The 23,484-nt window shown below is 57.1% G+C and overlaps 2 protein-coding genes across 2 annotated transcripts; both read right to left on the bottom strand.

The window, feature by feature from the left end:
• Nucleotides 1-7,080: 7,080 nt before the first annotated feature.
• Nucleotides 7,081-11,192, bottom strand: TMED3 (transmembrane p24 trafficking protein 3). Its single transcript, XM_084641260.1, has 3 exons — nucleotides 10,987-11,192; nucleotides 9,047-9,295; nucleotides 7,081-8,163 (listed from the first exon to the last, which is right to left on the bottom strand). Exons 1-3 carry the CDS (start codon nucleotides 11,134-11,136, stop codon nucleotides 7,927-7,929), a joined length of 636 nt encoding a protein of 211 aa, XP_084497386.1. The 5' UTR covers nucleotides 11,137-11,192; the 3' UTR covers nucleotides 7,081-7,926.
• Nucleotides 11,193-19,448: 8,256 nt separating this feature from the next.
• On the bottom strand, nucleotides 19,449-21,050 carry ANKRD34C (ankyrin repeat domain 34C; the record flags this gene model as incomplete). The annotated part of the gene is made up of 1 exon (XM_084641255.1): nucleotides 19,449-21,050. One exon carries the CDS (start codon nucleotides 21,048-21,050, stop codon nucleotides 19,449-19,451), a length of 1,602 nt encoding a protein of 533 aa, XP_084497381.1.
• Nucleotides 21,051-23,484: the final 2,434 nt, after the last annotated feature.

Genomic DNA, 23,484 nt, shown 5'->3' with positions numbered 1-23,484 from the left:
AGCCCCCCGCTACCCCAACCCTGGGCACCCCCACAGCTCTGCCAGCGCCCCTCAATCAGAGGGGATGCATGGGGGGCATGCAAGGTCATGTGCCCCCCAGATTTGCTGCTTGGCTTGTACTGAGCATGCTCACACAGACTGAGTGGTGGGTTGCCCTCACTCTGCCCCCCCCCCCCACTACCGGCAGGCATGGGTCGTCTCTGCCAATCCTGACTCACAGCCCCCACTTTATCCCAGACCTGGGCTGCCTCCCACAGCTCTGCGGTGCCCCTCAGTCCTGACCCGCAGCCCTCCTGTAATTCCAGAGCTGGAGAGTTCGATTCCTTCCTCTCCCAAACTTTTTTGAAAGGTGGATTTGGCTCCTCTTATGCCATTAATATTCATAATGGGAGTTTTGACTGACAATTGCCCTGCCTTAAAAGAAAGTGGGGCTTAGGGGCTGGGGTCGTACCTCCCCACTAGGGTTGCCAGGCATCTAGTTTTGTCCAGAATGCTTGGTCAAAAAGGGACCCTGGGTGGAGCTGACTGGGCTGTTAAAAGTCCGGTTGGTGGCACAGCGGGGCTCCTGGAAGCAGTGGTATGTCCCCGCTCCAGCTCTTGCGTATAGGGGCAGCCAGGGGCCTCTGCACACTGTCTCTGCCCCAAGTGCCAACTCTGCAGCTCCCACTGGCCTGGAAGTCCGGCCCATGGGTGTCGTGGCGGCAGCACCTGTGGACTGGCCACGTAGGAGCCGGAGGAGGGACATGCTGCCGCGTCTGGGAGCTGCCTGAGGTAAGTGCTGCCTGGAGCCCCCTCCTGCACCCCAAATCACTTATCCCTGGTCCCACACCAGAGCCCGCTCCCCCCAGCCGCAGCCCCCTCTGCACCTGAACCCAGCATTTCTGGCCCCACGTGGGAACATGCACTCCCAGCCCCTCCCACACCCCAACCCCCCGCCTCAGCCTGGAGCCCCCTCCCATACTCCGAACCTCTCGGCTTCCCCCGCCCCCCAGCCCGGAGCCCCCTCCTGCATCCCAAACCCCACCCCAGAGCCCACCCCCCCAGCCCCCTGAGCCAGCCCTGTGAAAATGAGCAAGCCAGTGAGAATGGGGAGAGTGAGTGACAGAGGGAGGAGGGGATGGAGTGAGTGGGGGCGGGGCCTCAGAGAAGGGGTGGGGCCTTGGAGAAGGGGCGGGGCAAGGGTGTAGAAAGTGGGCAAACCTGTCCCCGGGCAGGCTCTTTGTGTACGATACCAGGTGTGTCTCGTGGTCCTGGCCTGCGTGCTGTGGTCGCCCCTGGGCCTGCGCCCACGGTGCCTGGGTCTGGCTCAGCTGTGGTTGGGGCAGCCAGGCGTCTCCCGGCCAGGCTGAGCTGCAGCCCACGAGGCTCCTGAGGAGTGAAGGCAGCACATGGTGCGCTGTGCAGTGTTCCCTGGTCCCTGGGTGGAGCAGGGCTGCTGGACTCCTATCACGTGCTGCCCCACTGGTCTGCTCCCTCCCCCTCGCACTCGGCATATGCCCCGGGACCCTGCGCTCTGCAGAGGGGCTATGACCGCTCTGGAAGAGAGGGCAAGGGCCCCTCGCTCCCGTTCCCAATGCAGCCGTGTGTGGCACGGCCCTGAGCTCGGCCAGGAGCCTGCGCCTCCCCACGGCTCTGTTGCGGGGCCTAACCCGCCTGTCCCTGGGGGCCCACGGGCTGCATCCCAGAGAGCAGATCAGAGCCGCTCTCCTCCCTAGCGCAGGGGTGGGCCATGGAGATCGCTCAATGACGGGGGGACCCTCTGCTCAGCACCTCGGAGATCAGGCCCACAGAGCTGGGCAGGAAGGGGCAGGCCTGACGCCAACAGAGGCAAAGGAACATGCTGCCCCTGTAGATCCAGATGAACTTGCCTGGAGGGCAGTTGGCCAGGGCTCCTTCCTGCCATCTGCGCTCCCTGCCCCACCAGCGGAGATGCCTTGGCAGCAGCCTCTGGGCATGCAGACTCCAGGCCTGGGAGCTGCTCTGGGACAGGGCAAGCCCCTCCCTCCCTGGCTGGGCACCCCTCAGGGGATGGGGAGGACTGTGCACCGTACCTGGAGCTTCCTCTGCCGGCCTTGGGAATAATTCATCCTTCCTCTGCGTGGGGTGCTGGCTCTGCCTCCCCATCCCCTGTTCCACCCTCCCCTGTGCCCCGCTGGGCCTGCATGGGCCCTAGCCGAGGGCTGGCCCTGCTGTTGGTGGCAGGTGGGGCCAGATGGACACGGGGGTTGCCAGGACATTTGGCTCCAGCTCGTGGGCTCTGTGCCCACCCCTTAATCCCGGGAGCTCGTTCTCCTGGAAATTGGAGCCTCCCTGCTCTCACTGAAGGTCGCTGCTCTCCAGGCTCCGGAGCTGTGCACAGCGACAGCTCCAGGGTCAGAGCCATCTGCACACGGGGCAGGCCACGAGGCGCCCATCCTGGGGAGGGGAGAGCAGGCTGTCTGGGTTGCTGCCATCTGTAGTGTGGGATTTGGGGCAGTGGAGGACCCACGGGGTGGCCAGGAGTGAGGTCTTTGCTGGGACGGACTGGCCCTGGATCTGGGAGGTTCTGGACCCGGTTCCCTGTCCCCAGCACCCAGCAGGGTCTCACTCTACGCCTGGGATGGACCCCGAAGGGCCTGTCCCCCAGGTGAGGGGCTGGAACATGGCCAGCTGGTGCCAGAGCAGCGTGTGCGTCACCAGCCGGCTTTGCTGCAAAGCCGGCCGGCACAGCCAGTACCCGCTGCTGGAGACCAGCTAATCCCTGGGTCCTTGGGAGACACGCCGGCAGGCAGGACCTTGCTTCTGGATCAGCAGCTTCGCCCGCTCTCTCCCCTTGTCCTTGCACTGCTGCTGGCCTCCTTGCCCCCGCTCCACACAGGATGCAGGGCCAGGCTTGGGGGGGGGGGTAGGGGGAAGAGCCAGTCCCAGGCCATTAGCTCTGCGTAGCCCCCCGGCCAGAATGGAGTGGGGGGAGTACCTTGCTGCAGGGTCTGGGAGGAGAGATGGGGACGGGGCTGGGGCAGGGGAATGGGTCGGCCATGGCTCATGTAGCCTGCTGCTTCCCCAGAAGGGCTGATGGGTGCAAGGAGGTGAGATTAGCAAGTAAACCACCCTCCTTCCTGGTGCCTCTGCCCCATCCCTTGCCCCCCTGAAATCAGTTTCTTAATGTATTCAGCTTAGACTTGCGTGTTTTTGCTTTATTTTTGCTTGGTGACTTACTTTGTTCTGTCTGTTACTACTTGAAACCACTTAAATCCTACTTTTTATGCTTAATAACATCACTTTTGTTTATTAATTAACCCAGAGTAAGTGATTAATACCTGGGGGAGCAAACAGCTGTGCATATCTCTCTATCAGTGTTATAGAGGCCGAACAATTTATGAGTTTACCCTGTAAGCTTTGTACAGGGTAAAACGAATTTATTTGGGGTTTGGACCCCATTGGGAACTGGGTGTCCGGGTGCTGGAGGCAGGAAACCTGCAGAGCTGTTTTCACTTAAAGCCTGCAGCTTTGGGGGTGTGGCCCAGACCCTGGGTCTGTGTTTCTAGCAGGCTGGCATGTCTGGCTCAACAAAGCAGGGCTCTGGAGTCCCAAGCTGGCAGGAAAAATGGGCTCAGAGGTAATCTCAGCACATCAGGTGACAGTCCCAAGGGGGTCTCTGTGACCAAACCCATCACAGGACCTATCCTCCATGAACGTATCTAGTTCTTTTTTGAACCCTGTTATAGTCTTGGCCTTCACAGCATCCTCTGGCAAGGAGTTCCACAGATTGACTGTGCGTTGTGTGAAGAAATACTGCCTGCTGTTTGTTTTAAACCTGCTGCCTGTTAATTTCTTTAATAGGTTGTGTGGGTAGCTGGGCCAGGCTGAACTGCAGCTGCATGTCCTGGCTACTTACAGCTTGTCCCTTGGTGTTGTCACAGATCCACAGGGTTGGTGCTATGCCCCCAGCTTTGGAACAGTCTCTCGGGGGAACCCCTTCGATGGGTCAGACCTCCGAGGGGTCTCACTCTGTTTTCAGGGTCAGCTACATGCGCTCACCACCTCCGGAGACTGAACCTCTGGGGCTCCAGCCCTCTTGCTTCACAGGGTGAGCTCTGCCCAGCGAATCCAACTGCGACAGCCTGGCAGAGACTCACCCACTCTGCAGGGACTAAGCACCTCGCCCAGCGGCTGCAGGGACTGTGAAAACAGTCGGGTTATAGTCACCTGGACACAGCTTAGGGAGGCCTTCGGGCAGCACAGAGAAATGAAGGTCCATGCTGGCCAGCCCACAGCACTTCACCAGCCCCACTGCCGTGAAGCCCAGTTCAGGTTCCGTCTCTCCCTGACTGCCTTCCTTATTCGGTTCCCGGATGAGAGCTCTGGCTCCTTTCAGAAGCCAGTTCCTTATTTCCCCCCTCACACCTCTCAGTCCTTTATTGTGGGTCAGCAGCAGCCAATCCTTTTTAAAGACCCCGTTGGTCAGCTCAGTCAGCTAGGTTACACCCTCTCCCCATATCTCTTAGCCTGCCCAGTGAGCAAACTCAATCCTCCCACAGGTGGGTAGCCATGCAAAGTTTAAGGGAAACTGAGGCACACATAGGACTCATAAAAATATCACAAAAAATTCCAGCTCTGTCACAGCCCAATATGAGCCTCTTCCTCCAAAACTGCACCTGCACCCCTGGGCCTCCTGAAATCAATGGGGCTCCTTTCCAGGAGAAAGGCAGCAAGATGGAGCCCAGAGCGGGGACTTCCCATTCTGCACTCCATGCTGGGATCCTTCCTCCCAGTAGCCTACCATGTTCTGGGCTTCCCTGCTGCCATGGGGCACTGCACCGACGGGAGGGGTTTGCCCCCATCCAGCACATCTCTTCCACAGTCAGGAGGGCTCAGCCCACCTTGGACCACTGGTGACGTCTTAGGACAGGCCATGTAGGTGTCACTCAGCCCTTCCAAGCATTTGACAGAAGCTCGAAGAGACCCTGGCCTCCAATGGCCCCTTTGGGCGAAGGCTGCCATAGGGCAGGAGAGCTGCCTGCACAGGCAGCGTTCAAAGGCAGCTGCCGAAGGCTTTCCCGTGGAGCAGGGTCCGCGCCCAAACCCTTCATGCGGGAACACTGACGAGGCAGGAGGCTTGCTAGTTGCGTTATAAAACTTTCCCGTAGTAGCCAGGGGAGGAGAGTATCAAACCAGGTAGGGCCCTGTTTGGAAAGGCTCCTGCACCTGAGCTCACACAAGGCCGGGGGGTGAGCTGCGGGCCCAGGGCATGCAGAATTGGGCTAGTGACGTGCCCAGCTAGCCATCCCGTGGGTTCCGTCTGCTGCCCAGCCGCAGTCATGCACTGCTCTGCGGCCGTTTACACTGTCACAAACCCCGAGGAGCGCTGCTCAAGCCAGGGGCCAGAGGCCCGCTGGTTCATTCAGCACAGCTTCAGTGGGGTAGTCAAGGGAATTATGCTGATTTAACCCAGCTGTGGATCTGTTGCCTGGAGCCAAGCACGATGGGGCTCGGGCCAGGTGAGGGAAGGGGAGCAGGATGGGGCCTGCAGTTCCCGGAGCAATGTGCTCCAGTGGCCAGCATGGGGGGTGCAGGGTGATGGGGGCCTACAGGAACAGCAGTTGTGCTGCCAAAGGACGATGATGGAATCGGTAGGAAATGCATTTTATTTAAGGCTTCCTAGAACGTGGGTGTTACAAACAGTGAGCAAAGGATGGGCTGACAGGCCAGTAGCTGTGCCCTGAGAGGAGAGGAGGCTCGCTGTTACTGTATTGCCGTGCCCGGGGGACAGTGTGTCTAATCAGTGGAGCAGGAAAACTGCGGTCTCATGGGTTTATTGAGAAGTGGCAAAGGTTGCATCCAGTGGTGTCAGTCCGGCTGAGCAGGGTCATTGCCATTCTTAATCCTCCCCACCCCGCCCATCTGGGTGGTTTAGTGCAAAGCACTGTCTGACCAATACTAGCATTGCAAAGGGTCTTGCACAACAGCCTGCGGTATCTGTTGCTGGCAACGTGGGGTGTATTCAGTGTAGTGGTTAAGTCAGGGCCCCTCTCCTGGGACAGTGGCAGGCCTGATCCATGGGGCTCCTGCTTTGTGTTCTGAAGAAATACCAGGACTTTAGCCCAGGAGGCTTTGCTGTCTGAGCAGAGTAGGGCATCCCCACGGGCTGTGCTAGGGAAGGGTCCTCTGGACTGTTCCACGAGGGGAGGTTGGGGCTCGGCAGCTCGAGATTCACAGAGCGCAGGGCAGAAGGGACCAGTGTGATCCCGCAGGCTGCCCCGTGTATAGCACAGGCCAGAGACCTGCCTCAGGAGCAGACCTTGGAGCAAAACCTCCCATCTTGATTTAAAAATGGCCTGTGATGGAGCCTGCACCACACTCCTTGGGAAACCGTTCCAAGGCTAACTCCCTCAATGCCTGATTTGCCCTTCTGGTTTCCGTCATGTTCCCAAAGGTCCCACGTCAGGGCTTCCGCCAATCCCTGCAGCAGCCAGGGCGGGACTCTCCTGTGCACTCCAACACACAATACTGGGTGTGTGTTTGGTTTCTAACTTGCCTTTCTCTGAATGGGGCCTGATCTATCGACTGCATGGAGCATCAGAGACAGCCGTGCTAGGAGATGGGTGATGGGAGAGGAAGGTCCACAGCTCTGGGGTGGCCGCGAGCGCTCCTTCCCCCAGGTGCTGGGCTGGCTGGTTCGTGGTCAGCTGCTCAGGATGTAACTGATCACCATGTGTGGGGTCAGGAAGGGATTTTCCCAGGGTCAGATTGGCAGTGACCCTGGGGGGTTTTCACCTCCCTCTGCTGCGTGTGGGTGGGGGTCACTTGCCAGGATTATCTGGGCATATTCATTTGTTTCCCACCCACTGCAGGTGCCTTGGGCATTGGTGCACCGCAGTCCTGCCTGTTCTCTGCCGTGGCACGTAACAGCCCAGTCTCCCGTGGGCTGTAACACGTTGGTCTCATTTCGGGTGTGGGGCTAGCATGCGGTGCTGGTGGCAAGTGCTATACAGGAGGTCAGGCTAGGTGATCGAATGGCCTCTTCTGGCCTTAACCTCTCTGACTCTCTGGGACCACATGATCCCTTTTAGCACAAACAAACCTGGAGGGAGCCAAGAGTTACCAATTTCTGCCACTTTTATTGAGCTGAATTTGGTGCTTCTCTGTAAAGTCCAGCTCCTGGAGTCCGGTGATTATGGGAGAATTTCAGGTTCCATTAAAAAAATGAGTAAGGTTTATAGCCTCTCTGGTTGGCAGCAGGAGCCACAGCTCACGTAGTGTGCTATGGGCAAGTTCCTGGCACTCTGGCGACCCTGGGCTGAGGGGGCTTCCTGACAATAAGCAGATGTTTGGGCACACCATAGGGGTGAGTGGGGTTGCTCTGACTCTTACCTCGGTCGTGGCCCCGGTTTGCAGCTCAGTGAACTACTGCAGTTCAGGCTGTCTGTACACCAGGGCACGTCTGGTGCCCCTTTGTGACACACTCCCCCACGCTGGCCTGGGACTCTGCTCTGTGCTGGGAGCAGGTGGCCCTAAGTGGCTCGGGGGTAGATATTCCGGCTGCATGTTGTGGTTACACCTCGCAGTGAAGATGCAACAGGGTTACAAATGAGAGTCAAACCAATGCAACGAATTACAGTGACACCGGTGCTAATGCTCCCTGTCCTAAGTCACAGCTCAGCTGCACAGAGAGCCCCAACCCCTGCACACCCATTGCTTCCCGGGGCCCCTCTGAGGCAGCCAGAGAGAGGGTGTTGGCTATTAACAGCTTTCACTCCATTAGAACCGCTGCTTAGGTGACTGTCCCGTGAATTCCTGTCTACTCCCTGTCCAGGTGAGCCGGGCTGGCCCCACTCACAGTCCCTCGGCAGCACTCCACTGTGTGACCCATGAGCTCCCCCAATACCGCCTCGCCACCCCACCCCACCCCACCCCACCCTCTGGCACAGGACCGACTCTGGCTTCCTAGGTGCTGACCGCCCCAGGGGTGGCTCTCGTCTCCGTAAAGAAGCTCTTTAGCAGCATCACTTGGCTGACGCTGACCACGAGGAGGAGGATGGTCTCTCCCACAGACCAGTAGGAGACGTGGTTGTTCAGCTCTTCAGCCCGGATCCGGTCCTGAGCCTCCCGCAGCCGGTAATGAGTCTGGGAGTCGATCACCGTATTTAAAGCTTCGTGAATGGTGACACAAGCAGATTCCATCTGGGGAAACAAACACACCCCCCTTTGTACCTGCATCACTACACGCAGCTGGGCCCAGCTGGGACAATTCACACATCTGCGGCTAGTGGCTGTATTCTGATGAGGGAGTAAAATGCCATCCTCCCACGTCAGAGGGAGGCAGAGGCTTCACGGGCCAGCACCATGCCATGCAAGACTCAACAGGACTGCACAGGAGGGGCAGAGGAGCGAGTCTTTGGCTAAAGACCGTCCTACTTCTACATGCAGGCCCAAGTTTTCAAAAGTGGTCTCTGATTTTGGGTGCCCAACCTGGGGCCTGGGTTTGGAGGTGCTTCGCACCCAGAGCTCTCCAGCTGGAGTCAGTGGGAGCTGCGGGTGCTGATCAGGCCCAGCTGTGTGGGGCTGAGAAATGGAGGTAGCCCAAAGCCAAAGCCACTCTTGACAGTATAGGCGAGTGTGTGTGTACGTACATGGCTCACAATGCCTCTCTCTCTCCTTGGCGATAAGCCCAAGCCAACACGTGGACCCAAAGACCTCTGGCCCGGCCCCCAGCTCAGGAAAAATTCTGATCTGGATCTGAATTGTGTGGACTGGGCCTGTCCTTTACCTGAGACTCTGGTACATTTCCTTTTTCTAAGCCAGCTGCATTCTTCCCGTCTGCTGGAACGGGCATTGCATTGCCCTGCACACAGTACCGTTACCCTGTGGCTGGAAGTTCTGCTTTTAGCTGAGTGCTAACCTGTGCACATGACCAGGACACCCCCGGGCCTGACAGTTTCTTTCTCAACCCCGGCCATGCTTTACCGGCATCTAACCTCAGAAGGCCTGCACTGTTCTACCACACGAGAGAGTGACGCAATTGCCCCACTCCTACGCAACGGACACGAGCAGGAACCCGACAGACCTGTGTCAAGGCTGTGACCCTGTGGCTCATGTCTGGGAGAATCGGGGGCTCGTCTCCAACTTGAAAGTCAAAGTAGACGGTTTTGTGTGAAAAAGTGGAGAACTCGTTGCTGAAGCAAAACGTGTAGATGCCTGCGGCTTCGGCTCGATGGGAAAAGCTGTCGTACTGCTTCTTCGCTTCTTTGTAAAGGGTCTTGCCATTGGGATCTTCCACGTAGCAGTCCACATCGTAATGCCCCCCTGAAATCACCTATTGAAACAAAGCATGTCTGCCATGGAGGGGGAATTCCCCTCCTGTTCACCCCTGGCTGGGCCTGTCTCCAGAGATCTCCAGGCAGAGCATGGCACTCCCTGTATCTCACTCAGGCCCCGGGGCCTCTGGCTCCAGCCCCCGGTTTTGTGTCATGCAAATACCCTCTGTATTTGCAAAGCTGTCCCTGGAGCCGGCCCTGGAGCCGGACTGGAAGGACCACCCTGAATCCCTGGAGCTGGGGGAGATTTTGTAGCTTTTAGAAATATTCCAGTAGCCCTTGTCTGGCTTGGCAGCTCTGAGCTGAGAAGTGTGTTCTTCAAAGGGATCCCGATTCTTTACACAGAGCTCTGCGGCTGGTGTTGAAATAAAGGCTGGGATGCTCATTATTTAAAGCATGGCCCGGCCCAGGGACCTTTTCTTTATCAGGCATTTCAGCGACCCGGGAATGCTCTCAACGCAGCCTTAAATCCCCGCGTTTTGAGGCAGGGTGGCCAGTGGGTTGCGTGGGAGGGAAGCTCGGCTCTAGTCCGGACCTGGCTGCCTGGCGAGTGCCCCGATCTCTGGCACCGGGCCGCTCCCCTCCCCTGCGGGCCAGGGCCGGGCCGTGTGCGGCGCACACCCGCCGCCGGGCCGCGTGAAAGGCCCGAGGAGTTTAACGGGGGCTCTCGGGATTTGTTCCCTTCCCGGTCACCAGCCGGAGCTGGCCACCGGCAGGAGCCCCGGACCGGCAGGGAGGACACGAGGCTGCCCCAGACCGGGCAGGGACACCCGGCGCGGGCCGACCCGGGGCCGCCCCAGCCCGGTGCCGGCGGGAGGAGCCAGGCAGCGGGTCCCCGCGGCCGGGCCGGGCCGGGGCTGAGCCGCTCTCCCTGGTGCTGCAGGCTCCGGCCCCGGCCCCGGCCCCGGCCCCTGGCGCTGGGCCCCGGGAGGGAGGCGCCAGCCGGGGGCTCTGGGCGCAGCCGGGCCGGCGGTACCTGGCCCGGGGAGAGCCCGGCCGTGCCTGGGGCTTCTCCGCCCCGGAGCCCGGTCCCTCTGCGGGGACCCCGAGCCGCCCCGTCCCTGGCTCCGACCGCGGCTCCCCCAGCTAGGGCCAGCCGGAGCGCGGTGTTCGGGTGCGGTGCCTCGTGCGGGCTGGCGGGGCCCCCCGGCACCCCCCGCCCCCTCCCCAGCCGGGCCGATCGGGGCCCCCCGACACTCCCCGCCCCCCCCAGCCGGGCCGAGCGGGGCCCCCCGGCACCCCCCCCCAGCCGGGCCGAGCGGGGCCCCCCGGCACCCCCCCCCCAGCCGGGCCGAGCGGGGCCCCCGGCACCCCCCCCCCAGCCGGGCCGAGCGGGGCCCCCCGGCACCCCCCGACACCCCCCCCCCAGCCGGGCCGAGCGGGGCCCCCCGGCACCCCCCGACACCCCCCCCCCAGCCGGGCCGAGCGGGGCCCCCCGGCACCCCCCGACACCCCCCCCCAGCCGGGCCGAGCGGGGCCCCCGGCACCCCCCCCCCAGCCGGGCCGAGCGGGGCCCCCCGGCACCCCCCCCCCAGCCGGGCCGAGCGGGGCCCCCGGCACCCCCCCCCCAGCCGGGCCGAGCGGGGCCCCCCGGCACCCCCCGACACCCCCCCCCCAGCCGGGCCGAGCGGGGCCCCCGGCACCCCCCGACACCCCCCCCCCCAGCCGGGCCGAGCGGGGCCCCCGGTACCTGGAAGTCCAGCGTGAACTTGAGGCCGCGCTGCAGCCGCTGGTGGAAGCACTGCCGGGCGCTGTCGGGCAGCTCGAAGGTGAGCTCGGCGCCCCCGGCCCGGCCCGCCTGCAGCAGCCACAGCAGCCAGCACAGCGCCCGCCCGCCCATCGCCGCCGCCGGCCGAGACGTGGCAGCCGAGCCGGGCGGAGAGCGCCGCTTCCGGGCCGCCCAGCGCGCAGCCGTGCGCCCTGGGGCCGGGGCTGGGGGGGCTCAGCGGCCGCCGAGGGGGCCCCGGGCGGGGCGGGGGCAGGAGCTGGGGTCCCGGCTGGGGCAGGGGCTGCGCAGGGTGTGCCCGGAGTGAGGGTGTCCCGGAGGCCCCGGGCGATGCTCTGGGACTGCTCCCCGCGAAGCCAGGCAGGACTCTGGGGGAGTCTCCTCTCGGGGAGCAGCCTGTCTGCAGGGGACGCAGCTCCCCCGGCTCCACCTTCCTGGGTCTGACCCCGGAGCCTCCAGCCTCCTCTGCCCCTCCGTGCGCTTCCCACAGCCAGTCCGCCCAGGCGGGGTCCTGGGGGGGGCAGAGGGTCCTGCCCCCCAACTCCGCAGTCAGACGGGACTCTCAGCCAGCCAGTAACACAGAAGGTTTATTAGACGACAGGAACATGGTCTGAAACAGAGCTTGCAGGTGCAGAGAACAGGACCCCTCAGCTGGGTCCATTTTGGGGGGCAGTGAGCCAGACAACCACGTCTGCCCTTCACTCCTCGTCCCCAGCCAGCCCCAAACTGAAGCTCTCTCCAGCCCCTTCTCCTCTGGGCTTTGTCCCTTTCCCGGGCCAGGAGGTCACTGGATTCCTTTGTTCTCCAACCCTTTAGCTCTCACCTTGCAGGGGGGAAGGGCCAGGCCATCAGTTGCCAGGAAACAGGGTGTTGGCCATTCTCTGTGTCCAGACCCCTGCACACACCTGCCCTCTAGGGCTCTGCAAGGATCATACACCCTTATCCCACCCCCTAGAGACTTAAGAACTGCCTAGGGGAAACTGAGGCACCCCCACACTATTCAGAGGAAACACTGAGAACAGTCCCGCTTCATCACAGAGGGACTGTGGGAGCCTGAGTCCCAGGGAATCCATCAGAACCACATTACCCCAACCTGCCCAGCCCCCCCTCCATGCACCCTCTAAGAGGCAGTAGGGTCGGATCACTCCCCGGTGGAAAATCCAGAAGGAATTCCCCTGGTAGCCTTTCTGAGGAAGCCTCCACTTCCCAGCAGGGCCGGATCCCTGCCTAGCACCGCTCTCCAGCCCCAAGGGGCCCAACCGGACATGGGGCATGCGGGCGCTTCTCTGGAAACTGTCCACCTCTGACTGGAATAGCTCATGCCCCAGTGGGGCAAAGGCCAGGTACCAGTGAGTAGCCAGAACCGAAAGGGAGCCCCACAAGTTTCATTCTCCCAGAGGCTGGGCTGTAACATGGCAGCTCCCGCTTGGCCGGTCCCAGGGGATGCTGGCACACCTTGCTGTTTGTCCTGGGGGCCTGCTGCCCTTTGCAGCCCGGCGATGGCAGGACACTGGAGCAAATGTGATCTGCCAGAGGGGTGAATGGGCCCCTGGATGACTCCCCCTGCATGGAAATGTTGCCCTCCTTCACTGCGAGGGGGGGGGGGGTGAGGTGGGCTGCTGGGAATTCCTGAGCAGCCAAAGGGGAGACCCCAGTGGAGGGTCTCTGCCCTGGAATGGGAACGGGGTTAGAATCTGTAACTGGACCCAGGTAGTCCATGGCTGCCTTTGGGCTAAAGGAAACCATCTGCTCAGTTTGAACCCTAGTAGAGGGGCAAGGAACCAAACCGATGAGACAAGCCACAGCCCTCACCCGGCGCCATGGACCCGCCCGTTTTAGGAAGGGGATGTCTCCACTCCCTTCCCTTAGGGCCGCCTGAGCCAAGCCCCCGGGAAGTCAGAGGAAGACTCCCATCGACTTGGCTTGGCTTTGGATCGGGCCTTCAGGCTGGTGGGCCTGGCCCAGCAGCAACCCAGTGGTTATTGCAACAGCAGAGCTATTCACCTGCTTGCCCTTTGCTCACTCGCCCCAGTGCTGTGGGAAAAGCTGGGGCTTCACAGTCTCAGGGGCGTTTGCTGATCCTGTGCGGCTCGGTCAGCTGGGTGCCAGGGGGATGGGGCGCGTGGGGAGGGAAGAGCCCCCGGTTGGGCGGAAAGGGGCCCTGGGGACTGGGCAGGTGGTGCTTGGCCTTGGGCGTGAGCACTGAGCCAACATGCCAGCGCGGTGCTAGGGGAGCGGGGCCTGTCGCAGCTCCAGTGTCAGAAAGAGGAGCGCAAAACTTGATGCCAATTTTGCAGCCAACTCTAGATGGAAGCACCAGGGTGTAAAACCAGGGATCTGGCTGCCTGTGGTCAGAAGTGGTCCCCTGCTACCTTCACAGGAGAGGAAGCGTTAGGAGTGTTAGTTACAAATTACAGTGTGGCTAATATACTCTGAAAACAGAATTTGCCCTGGGTTACTCTAAAGCCCACCTAATGTTTCAGTTCGGTACAAAATTCTCCTTTGCAGGCTTGGGACCTTAACTTCCCAGCTGTCCTGCAGGATGAGTTCCACTGAATAACGCTGGGCTGATTTCCTGTGGCTGGGTGGGAAGGTGCCCGCTGCCCACCAGTGGCTAACTGGCCCTACAGGCTGTCACGTTATTGACTTGAACTGGGACTGTATAGAACATGGTTGCAACCAAGGTCCTGTAGTGGCACCAAATCTTGTATAAAGGGGGTCAAATAAGGTGTCTAAGACAAGGTGTCTAAGGTTGGCTGGTTAGGATTATGCTATCTCTATGCACGTATCATTTTGGTATTTAAAGTTATAAGTATTGTCTCTGTACTGTCTGTAGCTCAAACTTTTGCTGTGCTTCTGGGTGACACCCAGACGAGCTGGTGTCAGCTCTGCCTAGCCTGCTGAATGGCTCATTAAGGACCATCAGCTATACAAATGACCCACTGAGAGAAGGCAGACACGCCTGGGGACTCAGCCAAGCATGCAGGGACCTGCCTATGGACAGAACTCTGAGGTTTTTCCAGGCCATGGGATGGGCAGCTTGTCTTTGGGACAAAGAAAGCAGAGACCACATGGCAAGAGACTACACAAAGCTGCTGCAGCTCCTCCATGTGGTCTTCAATCCTGCTTCCTACCTCTGGAGGGACTTTGCTACAAATGGAAGCTCTACACAAAGGACTGAAGGACCCACCCCAGCTGGGGATGTTCTCCAGAGACTTGATTTGAACCTGCAGCTTATTCCATCACTGCTACAAGCCTGAACCAAGAACTTTGCCATCACTGTATGTCATTGATTCCATTTCACCAATCCTAGCTCTCATCGCTATCTGTTTCCTTTTATGAATAAACCTTTAGATTTTAGATTCTAAATGATTGGCAGCAGCGTGATTTGTGGGTAAGATCTGATTTGTATATTGACCTGGGTTTGGGGCTTGGTCCTTTGGGATTGAGAGAACCTCTTTTCTTTCTTTATATTTGTCATAAATATAAAGGGAAGTGTAAACACCTTTAAAATCCCTCCTGGCCAGAGGAAAAACCCTTTCACCTGTAAAGGGTTAAGAAGCTTGGATAACCTCGCTGGCACCTGACCACAATGACCAATGAGGAGACAAGATACTTTCAAAAGCTGGAAGGGGGAGAAACAAAAGCTCTCTCTGTCTATGTGATGCTTTTGCCGGGGACAGAACAGGAATGGAGTCTTAGAACTTAGTAAGTAATCTAGCTAGATATGCGTTAGATTCTGATTTCTTTAAATGGCTTGTTAGGATATAGATATTCAGGCCTGTCTGCAAAGGCCTGTACTTTAAGACTTCAGGTGTATTCTTATCACTTGGCTAGTCCTAGAGGTATAAAAGAGAGAATCAAAATCACTGTCTGCCGGTGTAAGAGCCTTCTCTCACTGTGACAGTCTGAGGCCCTGTTCTTAGGCTAAGGCCTCTGGCTAAGCAGCAGAGGCAGCCATAAGCTGGGAAGCGACCGGTCACCTCCTCACATTCCAAACTAGTTACATTGAAATAAGGTGCTATTGGGCTGTTAGGAACACAATCCTGTCCTGATAATGCCTATTGCCTCCAGAGAAAGGGAAGTGCCTAGAAGATGTAAAAGGAAACTTAGTTTGCTAGCATCCTGCCTGGCAAGAACTCACTTATCAATAGCTGGGATGTGAAATCCTCACTTCTGTATTGTTTTGTCATTATAGTTCCCACTCTGCTATTGTTTATCTGTATAATCTCTGTCTGATTCTGTGATTGTTCCTGTCTGCTGTATAATTAATTTTGCTGGGTGTAAACTAATTAAGGTGGTGGAATATAATTGGTTAATAATCATATTACAATATGTTAGGATTGGTTAGTTAAATTTCAGGAAAATGTCTGCAGTCAATCAGGAAGTGAGTGGGTGGGTGTGGGGAGGTCAGAAATGGGAATGGGGGTGGGGAAAATGGAATCATGTTTTGCTAAGGGGGGTGGAATGGGAACTGGGACACAGGTGTAAGGCTCTCTGGTGTCAGAGCTGGGAAGGGGGACACTAAGGAAGGAAACTGGAATCATGCTTGCTGGAAGTTCACCCCAATAAACATCAAATTGTTTGCACCTTTGGACTTTGGGTATTGTTGCTCTCTGTTCATGCGAGAAGGACCAGGGAAGGAAGCGGGTGAAGGAATAAGCCCTCTAACATGGCTGATAAAATAAGCTGTGCTGAATGGAATGGATATTCCTGTTTTTGTGTCTTTTTGTAACTTAAGGTTTTGCCTAGAGGGATTCTCTATGTTTTGAATCTGATTATCCTGTAAGGTACTTACCATCCTGATTTTTACAGAGGTGATTCTGTTACTTCAATTAAAATTCTTCTTTTAAGAACCTGATTGCTGCTTCTTTGTTCTTAAGATCCAAGGGTTTGGGTCTGTGTTCACCTATGCAAATTGGTGAGGATTTTTATCAAGACTTCCCCAGGAAAGGGGTGTAGGGTTTGGGGAGGATTTTTTGGGGAAAGACGTTTCCAAGCAGGCTCTTTCCTGGTTATATATCTGTTAGATGCTTGGTGGTGGCAGCAATCAAGTCCAAGGGCAAAAGGTAAAATAGTTTGCACCTTGGGGAAGTTTTAACCTAAGCTGGTAAAAATAAGCTTAGGGGGTTTTCATGCAGGTCCCCACCTCTGTACCCTAGAGTTCAGAGTGGGGAAGGAACCTTGACAGGGGTATTGGTTTTCATCACCATTTGTCCCCATAACGAGTGGCACTGGTGGGGATACTGGGAAACTGGAGTGTCTAAGGGAACTGCTTGTGCGACTTGTGGTTAGCCAGTGGGGTGAGACCAAAGTCCTCTCTGTCTGTCTGTCTGTCTGGTTTGCCTTGGTGTGCACAGAAACCCCAGCCTTGGGCTGTCACTGCCCGGCTTGAAGCAATTTGTCCTGAATTGGCCCTCTCCGTTGGGTCCCGCCAGGACCAGTGTCATTACACAGGCACATTTCATTGATAACCTTGGGGGAGGAGTGGTGCAGTTCAGAGGAATGTTACCCTGTTTATTAATAGGACAGGTAATAAAGTCTAAACTATCCCACAGTATCTTCAAACATCTTTGTCTGCACAGGCACGCTTTAAAATGTAACAAACAATATCACAGTATGTTACGCTAAAGGAGAACGTGGCATATTTCCAATCCAATGTACATTGCGCAGGAAGCTCAAAACATACCACCTGCGTTCTGCAGGGCACCATTGTCCTAAATCAGTTGCGAAGGACGTTCACCGTCAGAAAAAAAAAAGATTGTAATATCTAGGAATGACCAGAAGTGGCGAACTGTAGGCTTGAAATCCTCAATCTAAAATATATTTCAACAGACACTTCATTACAACAGGGAGAATATGCCTCAAGTTCCATAGAGAAGACACTTGACTTACAGTAAGTATAGACCTTAAGGCTCTAAAAATGTAAGCTCACCTTCGATCTAAAGAGGGTATTGAAATCTGAAATGCACGTTGAAAGAATGTTCTTGTGCAGTTTAAAGCAAAGCTCAAGGCTGCTTTGGGCAGGAACCTTGGAAGGTTTTGCAACAGCCTAGAGAACAGCTAGTGCACTGGGGAAGGTACGAGCATCCTCAGGAGAGCTGCAAGAGGGGACTAAATGAAGCGCGTAATTTGGCTGGCCGGGGCAATGACACAAGGACGCAGCGCCCTAGGTCGCAGTGAGGTACGTGCCAGGTACGGCTGGGCTGGGCTGGCAGCGGGAGTCAGGATATTGAGGCATTCATGAGCTAAGCCTGTGGCCGTTCTCCTCGGTTGGGGTAAACTCGTGACACGTGTTTAAGGGAGATGAACAATCCAAACCGTGGGCGCCAGGGTTAGAAGGAGATTTCCCCTCCAGCAGAGGTTCTGGCTGAGTGGGGTTTAGCTGAGCACCTACATGCCAAACCAGTCCACTCGCCTACCCATATCCACCCCCGTACCAGATGGGGAGAAACACTTCTGGGAGTGGGGGAGTGCAGAGCGCTGAGATGGGGTTAGCTGCCCCAGGCCTTGCTGTCCTGACAAAGCAGCTGCAGCTGGTCTCTATTTAGGCCCCAATCCTGTAATGGGATGCCCGTGCAGAGCCGGCAGCTGAATGGGGGCCCAGGGTCCTCTGACACCCTGCAGGCTGCACGGACCCTACCGCGTACAGCTATGTACCCACGTTCGCTCACTCCAGACGAAGGCTAGGCATAGGCCGTGTGGACAGCTCGCTGGGGCACTCATTTTGTAGGGCTGTCCCTGGCTGCCCCTCCCCCCACATCACTGCAGCCCCAATCTGCACTAGCTCAGGTCTGTCCCTGCCGCCCTCCCAGCTCAGCTTTTGGGCTGGGGGCAAGGGCTTCCCCTATGAAGAGCCCAGCCTTGGCTTCTGGTGCAGGGAAGGTAACTGCCAAAGCAATGTGACGCCAATCCCAGCCCCCACTCTGGAAGTGGATGGATGGGGGGGGCTAGATCAGTAAAACGCCCCGATCCTTGGCTGCAGGTGTAGAATGCACAGTGCAGCTCAGAGGGGTGTTGGCTCAAGGCATCTTTACCCTCCCCCAGGCCTGGACTGGCCTTAAACAGGCTGGTCCCACATCATGAGTTAGAGCAGCCTGAAGGCTGCGCCAATTTGTGCTGCTGCCAGTGGCCCCAAGGGCCTGTTGTGGCAGCTGTGCTCAGCAGGGAGAGATCAGGAGCTGCTGTGCTGTCACCAGAGGGTCCCCCTATGCTGGGCTGAATGGGCTTGGGGCCCCTTTGTGCCCCAGGTGCAGCCGCAGTGAAGCCAAGGGTGAGGGCCTTGCCCATGTCACCATGGATGCAGCGGGTGGGGGCTGACCCTGCAGCCCCTCACTCACCACCTGCAGCTGGCCGGGAACCCAGCGAGGGGCTCCCCCACAGCCTCTCGGGGGGGGGGCTATGTGCTGTTGGGGGGGCCCTTTGGGGGCTGGGGTCAGATGGCCATGGGGTAGAAATCCTCTGAGCCTCCCTGATTGGAACAGAGCCAGTAGCAGCATGTGACTTAAATGGCCAAGCACCTCCCAGGAGCAGAGCACGGGGCTGAATTCCCCACGAGCCCTTGGCCCGAGACATGGGCCCTGCTCTGCTCCACACTCCGGGTCCCCTCCCCCGAGAAAAGACCTGGCCGAGTCCCCGCCCTTCCCACGGGCTAGAGATGGGGAATGCTGCCCGCCTTCCCTGCCAGGCAGCGCAGTGCCCACAGCAGAGCATCTCGCCAAGCAATGGGGGGCCTGGCAGCCTCAGTGGCTGATTTCCCCCCTGGTGCAGTCCTGTTGCTTGCACTGGAGTGTCACCAGGAGCGGATCTGCTCCATTCTCCGGCCTGTTAAAGTGCTAAGATTTCTTGGAAGTCCTGTCCCTTCTCCGGCTCAGGGCAGGTGTCAATCCCTTCAGCGGGTCAGGGGTGCTGGGCTCTTCCTCCCCCTGGCAGCAGGAAGCCCTGCTCTGTTTCTGGTAGGCACTTGAGAAGTACACCAGCCCCACGGGCACTGGCAATCCCAGGACTGTTTCCATGGGGGTAGGAAAGACTAGAGATCAAGGACAGAGAATTGGAGAACGAAGGAATGGGGATCATGCTCTTTTGTGTGTCTCACACTCTAGGTTCCTCTAGGATCAACTCTTCGCCAGATCCATCCTGCGGAACAAGCCCAGACCTGGGGCACTAGTGGAGAAGCATTTTTAGTACTTGGTGCTGATTCCCCCCGTTTGTACCCGGTGGTGTCCCCGCAGCTGGGCAACGAGATTGTAAAATGCTCCTGGCTTGGCCCCGGTGCCCAGACCTCTGCAAGGTGCAAGGCTGTGGGGATCTGCCCCCTGCCCTGCCCCTCCTGGAGTGGGGGGTGTCAGCCGCAGGGACGCCCCTGTGTGGAGCACAGGAGAGCAGGGACCTTGTGCGTGTTTATGGAAAATCCATTGAAATACAAACTACTGGGCCACTATCTCCTCAAAATGGGGGAGTTGTTTCATTTGCTCAGCCTGCATCGAGTGTCTTCGAAGCAGCTTTGCGGTTCGCAAGCCACCCGTTCTCGGTGAGCTCGGAGCAGCGGGCACTATGGGTTTGAAGCCCCCAGCGAGCGGGGAAGACGGTTTGCTGGAAGAGCCAATGTTGGGAATTGGCGGGTTGGGGTTTACATTCAAAGGAGGCAAATACCCTGGCCGGGTATGAGAAATGTGATCGAGCAGGAGTGTCCCAGAGCCACGTCTTTCCAGCAAATTGGGCGGCCTGCGGCGACTGGTGCCGGGAGACGTGCTGGACATGCTGTCCAGGGATTCCCAGGAGCTGTTGGACTTAGCCAAATGGGAACTAGTGAGCTGTTTTCTCTCCAAAGGCACCTTCCCCGCATCGGCCAGAATGGAGCTGGAGTCACAGTAGAGCTGTGAATCCGAATCGTAATGCGCAGTGCCCAGCCTTCTCCGAGGCAGGGTGTCTTTGCAGGCTGCGGAGCCCGAGCCGGTGGAGCTGGGGTTCTCTGGCTCAGCAGGGACAGCGCCCCTCCTGGCTACGCGCTGAGGAAGGGCCTGAGTTTTGTCATAGGATGGTTTCCTTGATCCCGGCACAGAAGTTGCTGGGATCTTCAGAGCCTGGTCATCCCCCAAAGGGAAGAGGGACAAGTCGCTACCCTTCCTGCTGCCGTTCCTGGGTAAGGAACCCTTTCTGCGGAGCGACAAGTCATTGATGCCCAGGATGATTTCCTCATCTGCACGCACCGTCTTGGCCTCGTCCAGATGGGCAGAGGAGGCGAGAACAGAAGGTGCAACCAAGCCCCAGGGTTCCGATTGCAGCCTCTTCAGCTGCGGCAGACGGGCTCTTCTGGGGTTGCAGAATTTCCTGGTCGGAGAGCAGGGCTCGTGAAGGGCCTGGGCCAGCTGGCACCCGCTGGCATGTGCGGGGTGGAAGCGGAAGAAGGGCTCTTCCTTCGCAGCGGCTGAGGCCCCTGAAGTGGGCGCTTTCAATTCGGTCTCCGAAGGCGTCATGCACACGCCTGGGCGCCGCCTCTCCCCTGGCTCTGGCGATGGCGGGACGTTAAGGTATTGTTGGGTGGCTGTGGTACCTGAAGAGGACTTGTCCGTAGTTATAATGATCACCTCCTTCCCCTTAGCTCTGCAGGCTCTCAGGAGATGTTTCAGCACGTCCTGGTCATGTGCATTGACCGCATAAACCAGAGCAGAGGCTCCAGAATGATCTTCTAGGCTCGGGTCTGCTCCGTTCTCCAGCAGCAGAGAAATGACCTCTTTCCCAGCTCCTCTGAGGCACGCATGCATCAGGGCTGTTCTGCCGGCTTTGTCCTGGATGTTGGGGTCAGCCCCATAATCCAGCAGATACTTCACCATCCGGGCTTTGTCTGTACTCTGCTGATCCACGTGTTTAGTGAGGCAGGCCACCATGAGAGCGGTCTCTCCCTTCTCGTTGCTTTCACTAATGTAGGCCCCACCTTCTAGCAAGAGCCTGGCCAGCCGGAGTCTGCCTAGCCACACTGCCTTGAGCAGGGAATTCCCATCCATCCGCAGCTCCATCATTTCATCCATCGCACCAGCGAGTGTCTATTGGCCGGGAAAGGCAAAGGCAACCGGCACCTGTTAAAGCAACAGAGAAACCAGCCTCAGCACCGGTTCTCAAAGGCCTGGCTCTGTGATCTGGGCTCTTCCCCGGTTCCCCAGGGCATGTCACACTGGCTTCGGGCATCTCCTTTCTAAGGCAGGCAATAAAACCAGCAATGAACTCTCCACAGGGCAGGGGCTGATCTGTGCAGCACCCGCATGGTGCAGGCCCCTGGCCAATAATAGCTGAACTGAGATGGAGAAACGGGTATTTATGCTCTCATTTAGTCTCCATGGAAAACCACTGCTGTTAAAAGTTTCACAAAAAGAAAAGGAGTACTTGTGGCACCTTAGAGACTAACCAATTTATTTGAGCATGAGCTTTCGTGAGCTACAGCTCACTTCATCGGATGCATGCCGTGGAAACTGCAGCAGACTTTATTTATACACAGAGAATATGAAAAAATACCTCCTCCCACCCCACTGTCCTGCTGGTAATAGCTTATCTAAACTGATCATCAAGTTGGGCCACACACACACACACAAACTCACTCTCCTGCTGGTAATAGCTCATCCAAAGTGACCACTCTCCCTACAATGTGCATGATAATCAAGGTAGCCCATTTCCAGCACAAATCCAGGTTTTCTCACCTCCCCCCCCAACAAACTCACTCTCCTGCTGGCAATAGCTCATCCAAACTGACCACTCTCCTTACAATGTGCATGATAATCAAGGTGGGCCATTTCCAGCATAAATCCAAGTTTAACCAGAATGTTGGGGGGGGGGTGGTAGAAAAAAACAAGGGGAAATAGGCTACCTTGCATAATGACTTAGCCACTCCCAGTCTCTATTTAAGCCTAAATTAATAGTATCCAATTTGCAAATTGATATATATATCCAATGTGATATATGCCATCATGTGCCAGCAATGCCCCTCTGCCATTTACATTGGTCACACTGGACAGTCTCTACGTAAAAGAATAAATGGACACAAATCAGATGTCAAGAATTATAACATTCATAAACCAGTCGGAGAACACTTCAATCTCTCTGGTCACGCAATCACAGACATGAAGGTCGCTATCTTACAACAAAAAAAACTTCAAATCCAGACTCCAGCGAGAAACTACTGAATTGGAATTCATTTGCAAATTGGATACTATTAATTTAGGCTTAAATAGAGACTGGGAGTGGCTAAGTCATTATGCAAGGTAGCCTATTTCCCCTTGTTTTTTTCTACCACCTCCCCCCTTCCCCCCGACGTTCTGGTTAAACTTGGATTTATGCTGGAAATGGCCCACCTTGATTATCATGCACATTGTAGGGAGAGTGGTCACTTTGGATGAGCTATTACCAGCAGGAGAGTGAGTTTGTGTGTGTGTGTGTGTGTGTGTGTGTGGCCCAACTTGATGATCACTTTAGATAAGCTATTACCAGCAGGAGAGTGGGGTGGGAGGGGGTATGTTTCATGGTCTCTGTGTATATAATGTCTTCTGCAGTTTCCACGGTATGCATCCGATGAAGTGAGCTGTAGCTCACGAAAGCTCATGCTCAAATAAATTGGTTAGTCTCTAAGGTGCCACAAGTCCTCCTTTTCTTTTTGCGAATACAGACTAACACGGCTGCTACTCTGAAACCTGTTAAAAGTTTGGAACTTTCTGCTGATTTGAAGTGAGCTTTATTCACACACCGTGAGACTTTTACAAGTGACTTTCAATGGGACCATGCTCTTCAATACCCAGATGAAGCCCAGTGAGAGTCTATGAGATTTGTGCTCCTAAACCCTTTAGGTGCTTGTGAAAATCTCTCCCGTCACTCATACTCTCAGCAATTGGACTCACTTTGATTGCCTTCCATTGCTTTGTGTCAGTCCCAGAAATGCCTTTCTTGTACTAGCCCCTTGATACCATGGGGACGGGCACTGGAGAAGAACTTGAGCCGGCTGCGCAAACTTGTGTGGTTCTCTGCAGTATGGCCTCCTCCCTGCCGGCAGAGATCTGCTTGATTGGCCTGGCCTTGGCCTTGGCCTCCTTTCTCACTGTGCTACTCGTACTCCGGCCCTGGGCTCATGCTGGCCTGCTGGGCTTCGTGCTTCCTCTCCTGTGCGCTTAGCCCATGTGGAGAGTCTCAAGGCCTTGGCTCATTATTACCCATCAGCCACTTAGCTGCCCCCAGCCCACTGTACAGGCATCACCTCCGAGGTGTTTGCTCTCTCTCTTTATCCTGGCTGCCTCTCACCCAGTTTCGCTTCCTTAGTAAATGTGCTAACAGCTGGAGGCTGCCCGGGAATGTAGATTACCTTCCGGAAGGGCCCTGCTATGCCAGGAGTCCCAATGCTGACCCCTCTCTCCACGCTCCTACCCCCATCACATGAGGCCTGATCTGAACCCTGCTGAAATTAGCCCCTTGGACTAGTGTCGT

Source organism: Lepidochelys olivacea, assembly GCF_965140295.1.
Source record: "Lepidochelys olivacea isolate rLepOli2 genome assembly, chromosome: 10".
NCBI classification, from domain to species: domain Eukaryota; kingdom Metazoa; phylum Chordata; order Testudines; family Cheloniidae; genus Lepidochelys; species Lepidochelys olivacea.
This window is presented reverse-complemented; position numbering and strand designations above follow the sequence as displayed.

Coding starts and splice junctions, on each gene's coding strand:
- TMED3 (XM_084641260.1), bottom strand. CDS start 11,136: ATGGGCGGGCGGGCGCTGTGCTGGCTGCTGTGGCTGCTGCAGGCGGGC. Junction 9,296..10,986: donor AGTTCACGCTGGACTTCCAG/GTACCGGGGGCC, acceptor TTGTTTCAATAG/GTGATTTCAGGGGGGCATTA. Junction 8,164..9,046: donor GGGTCACAGCCTTGACACAG/GTCTGTCGGGTT, acceptor TTGTTTCCCCAG/ATGGAATCTGCTTGTGTCAC.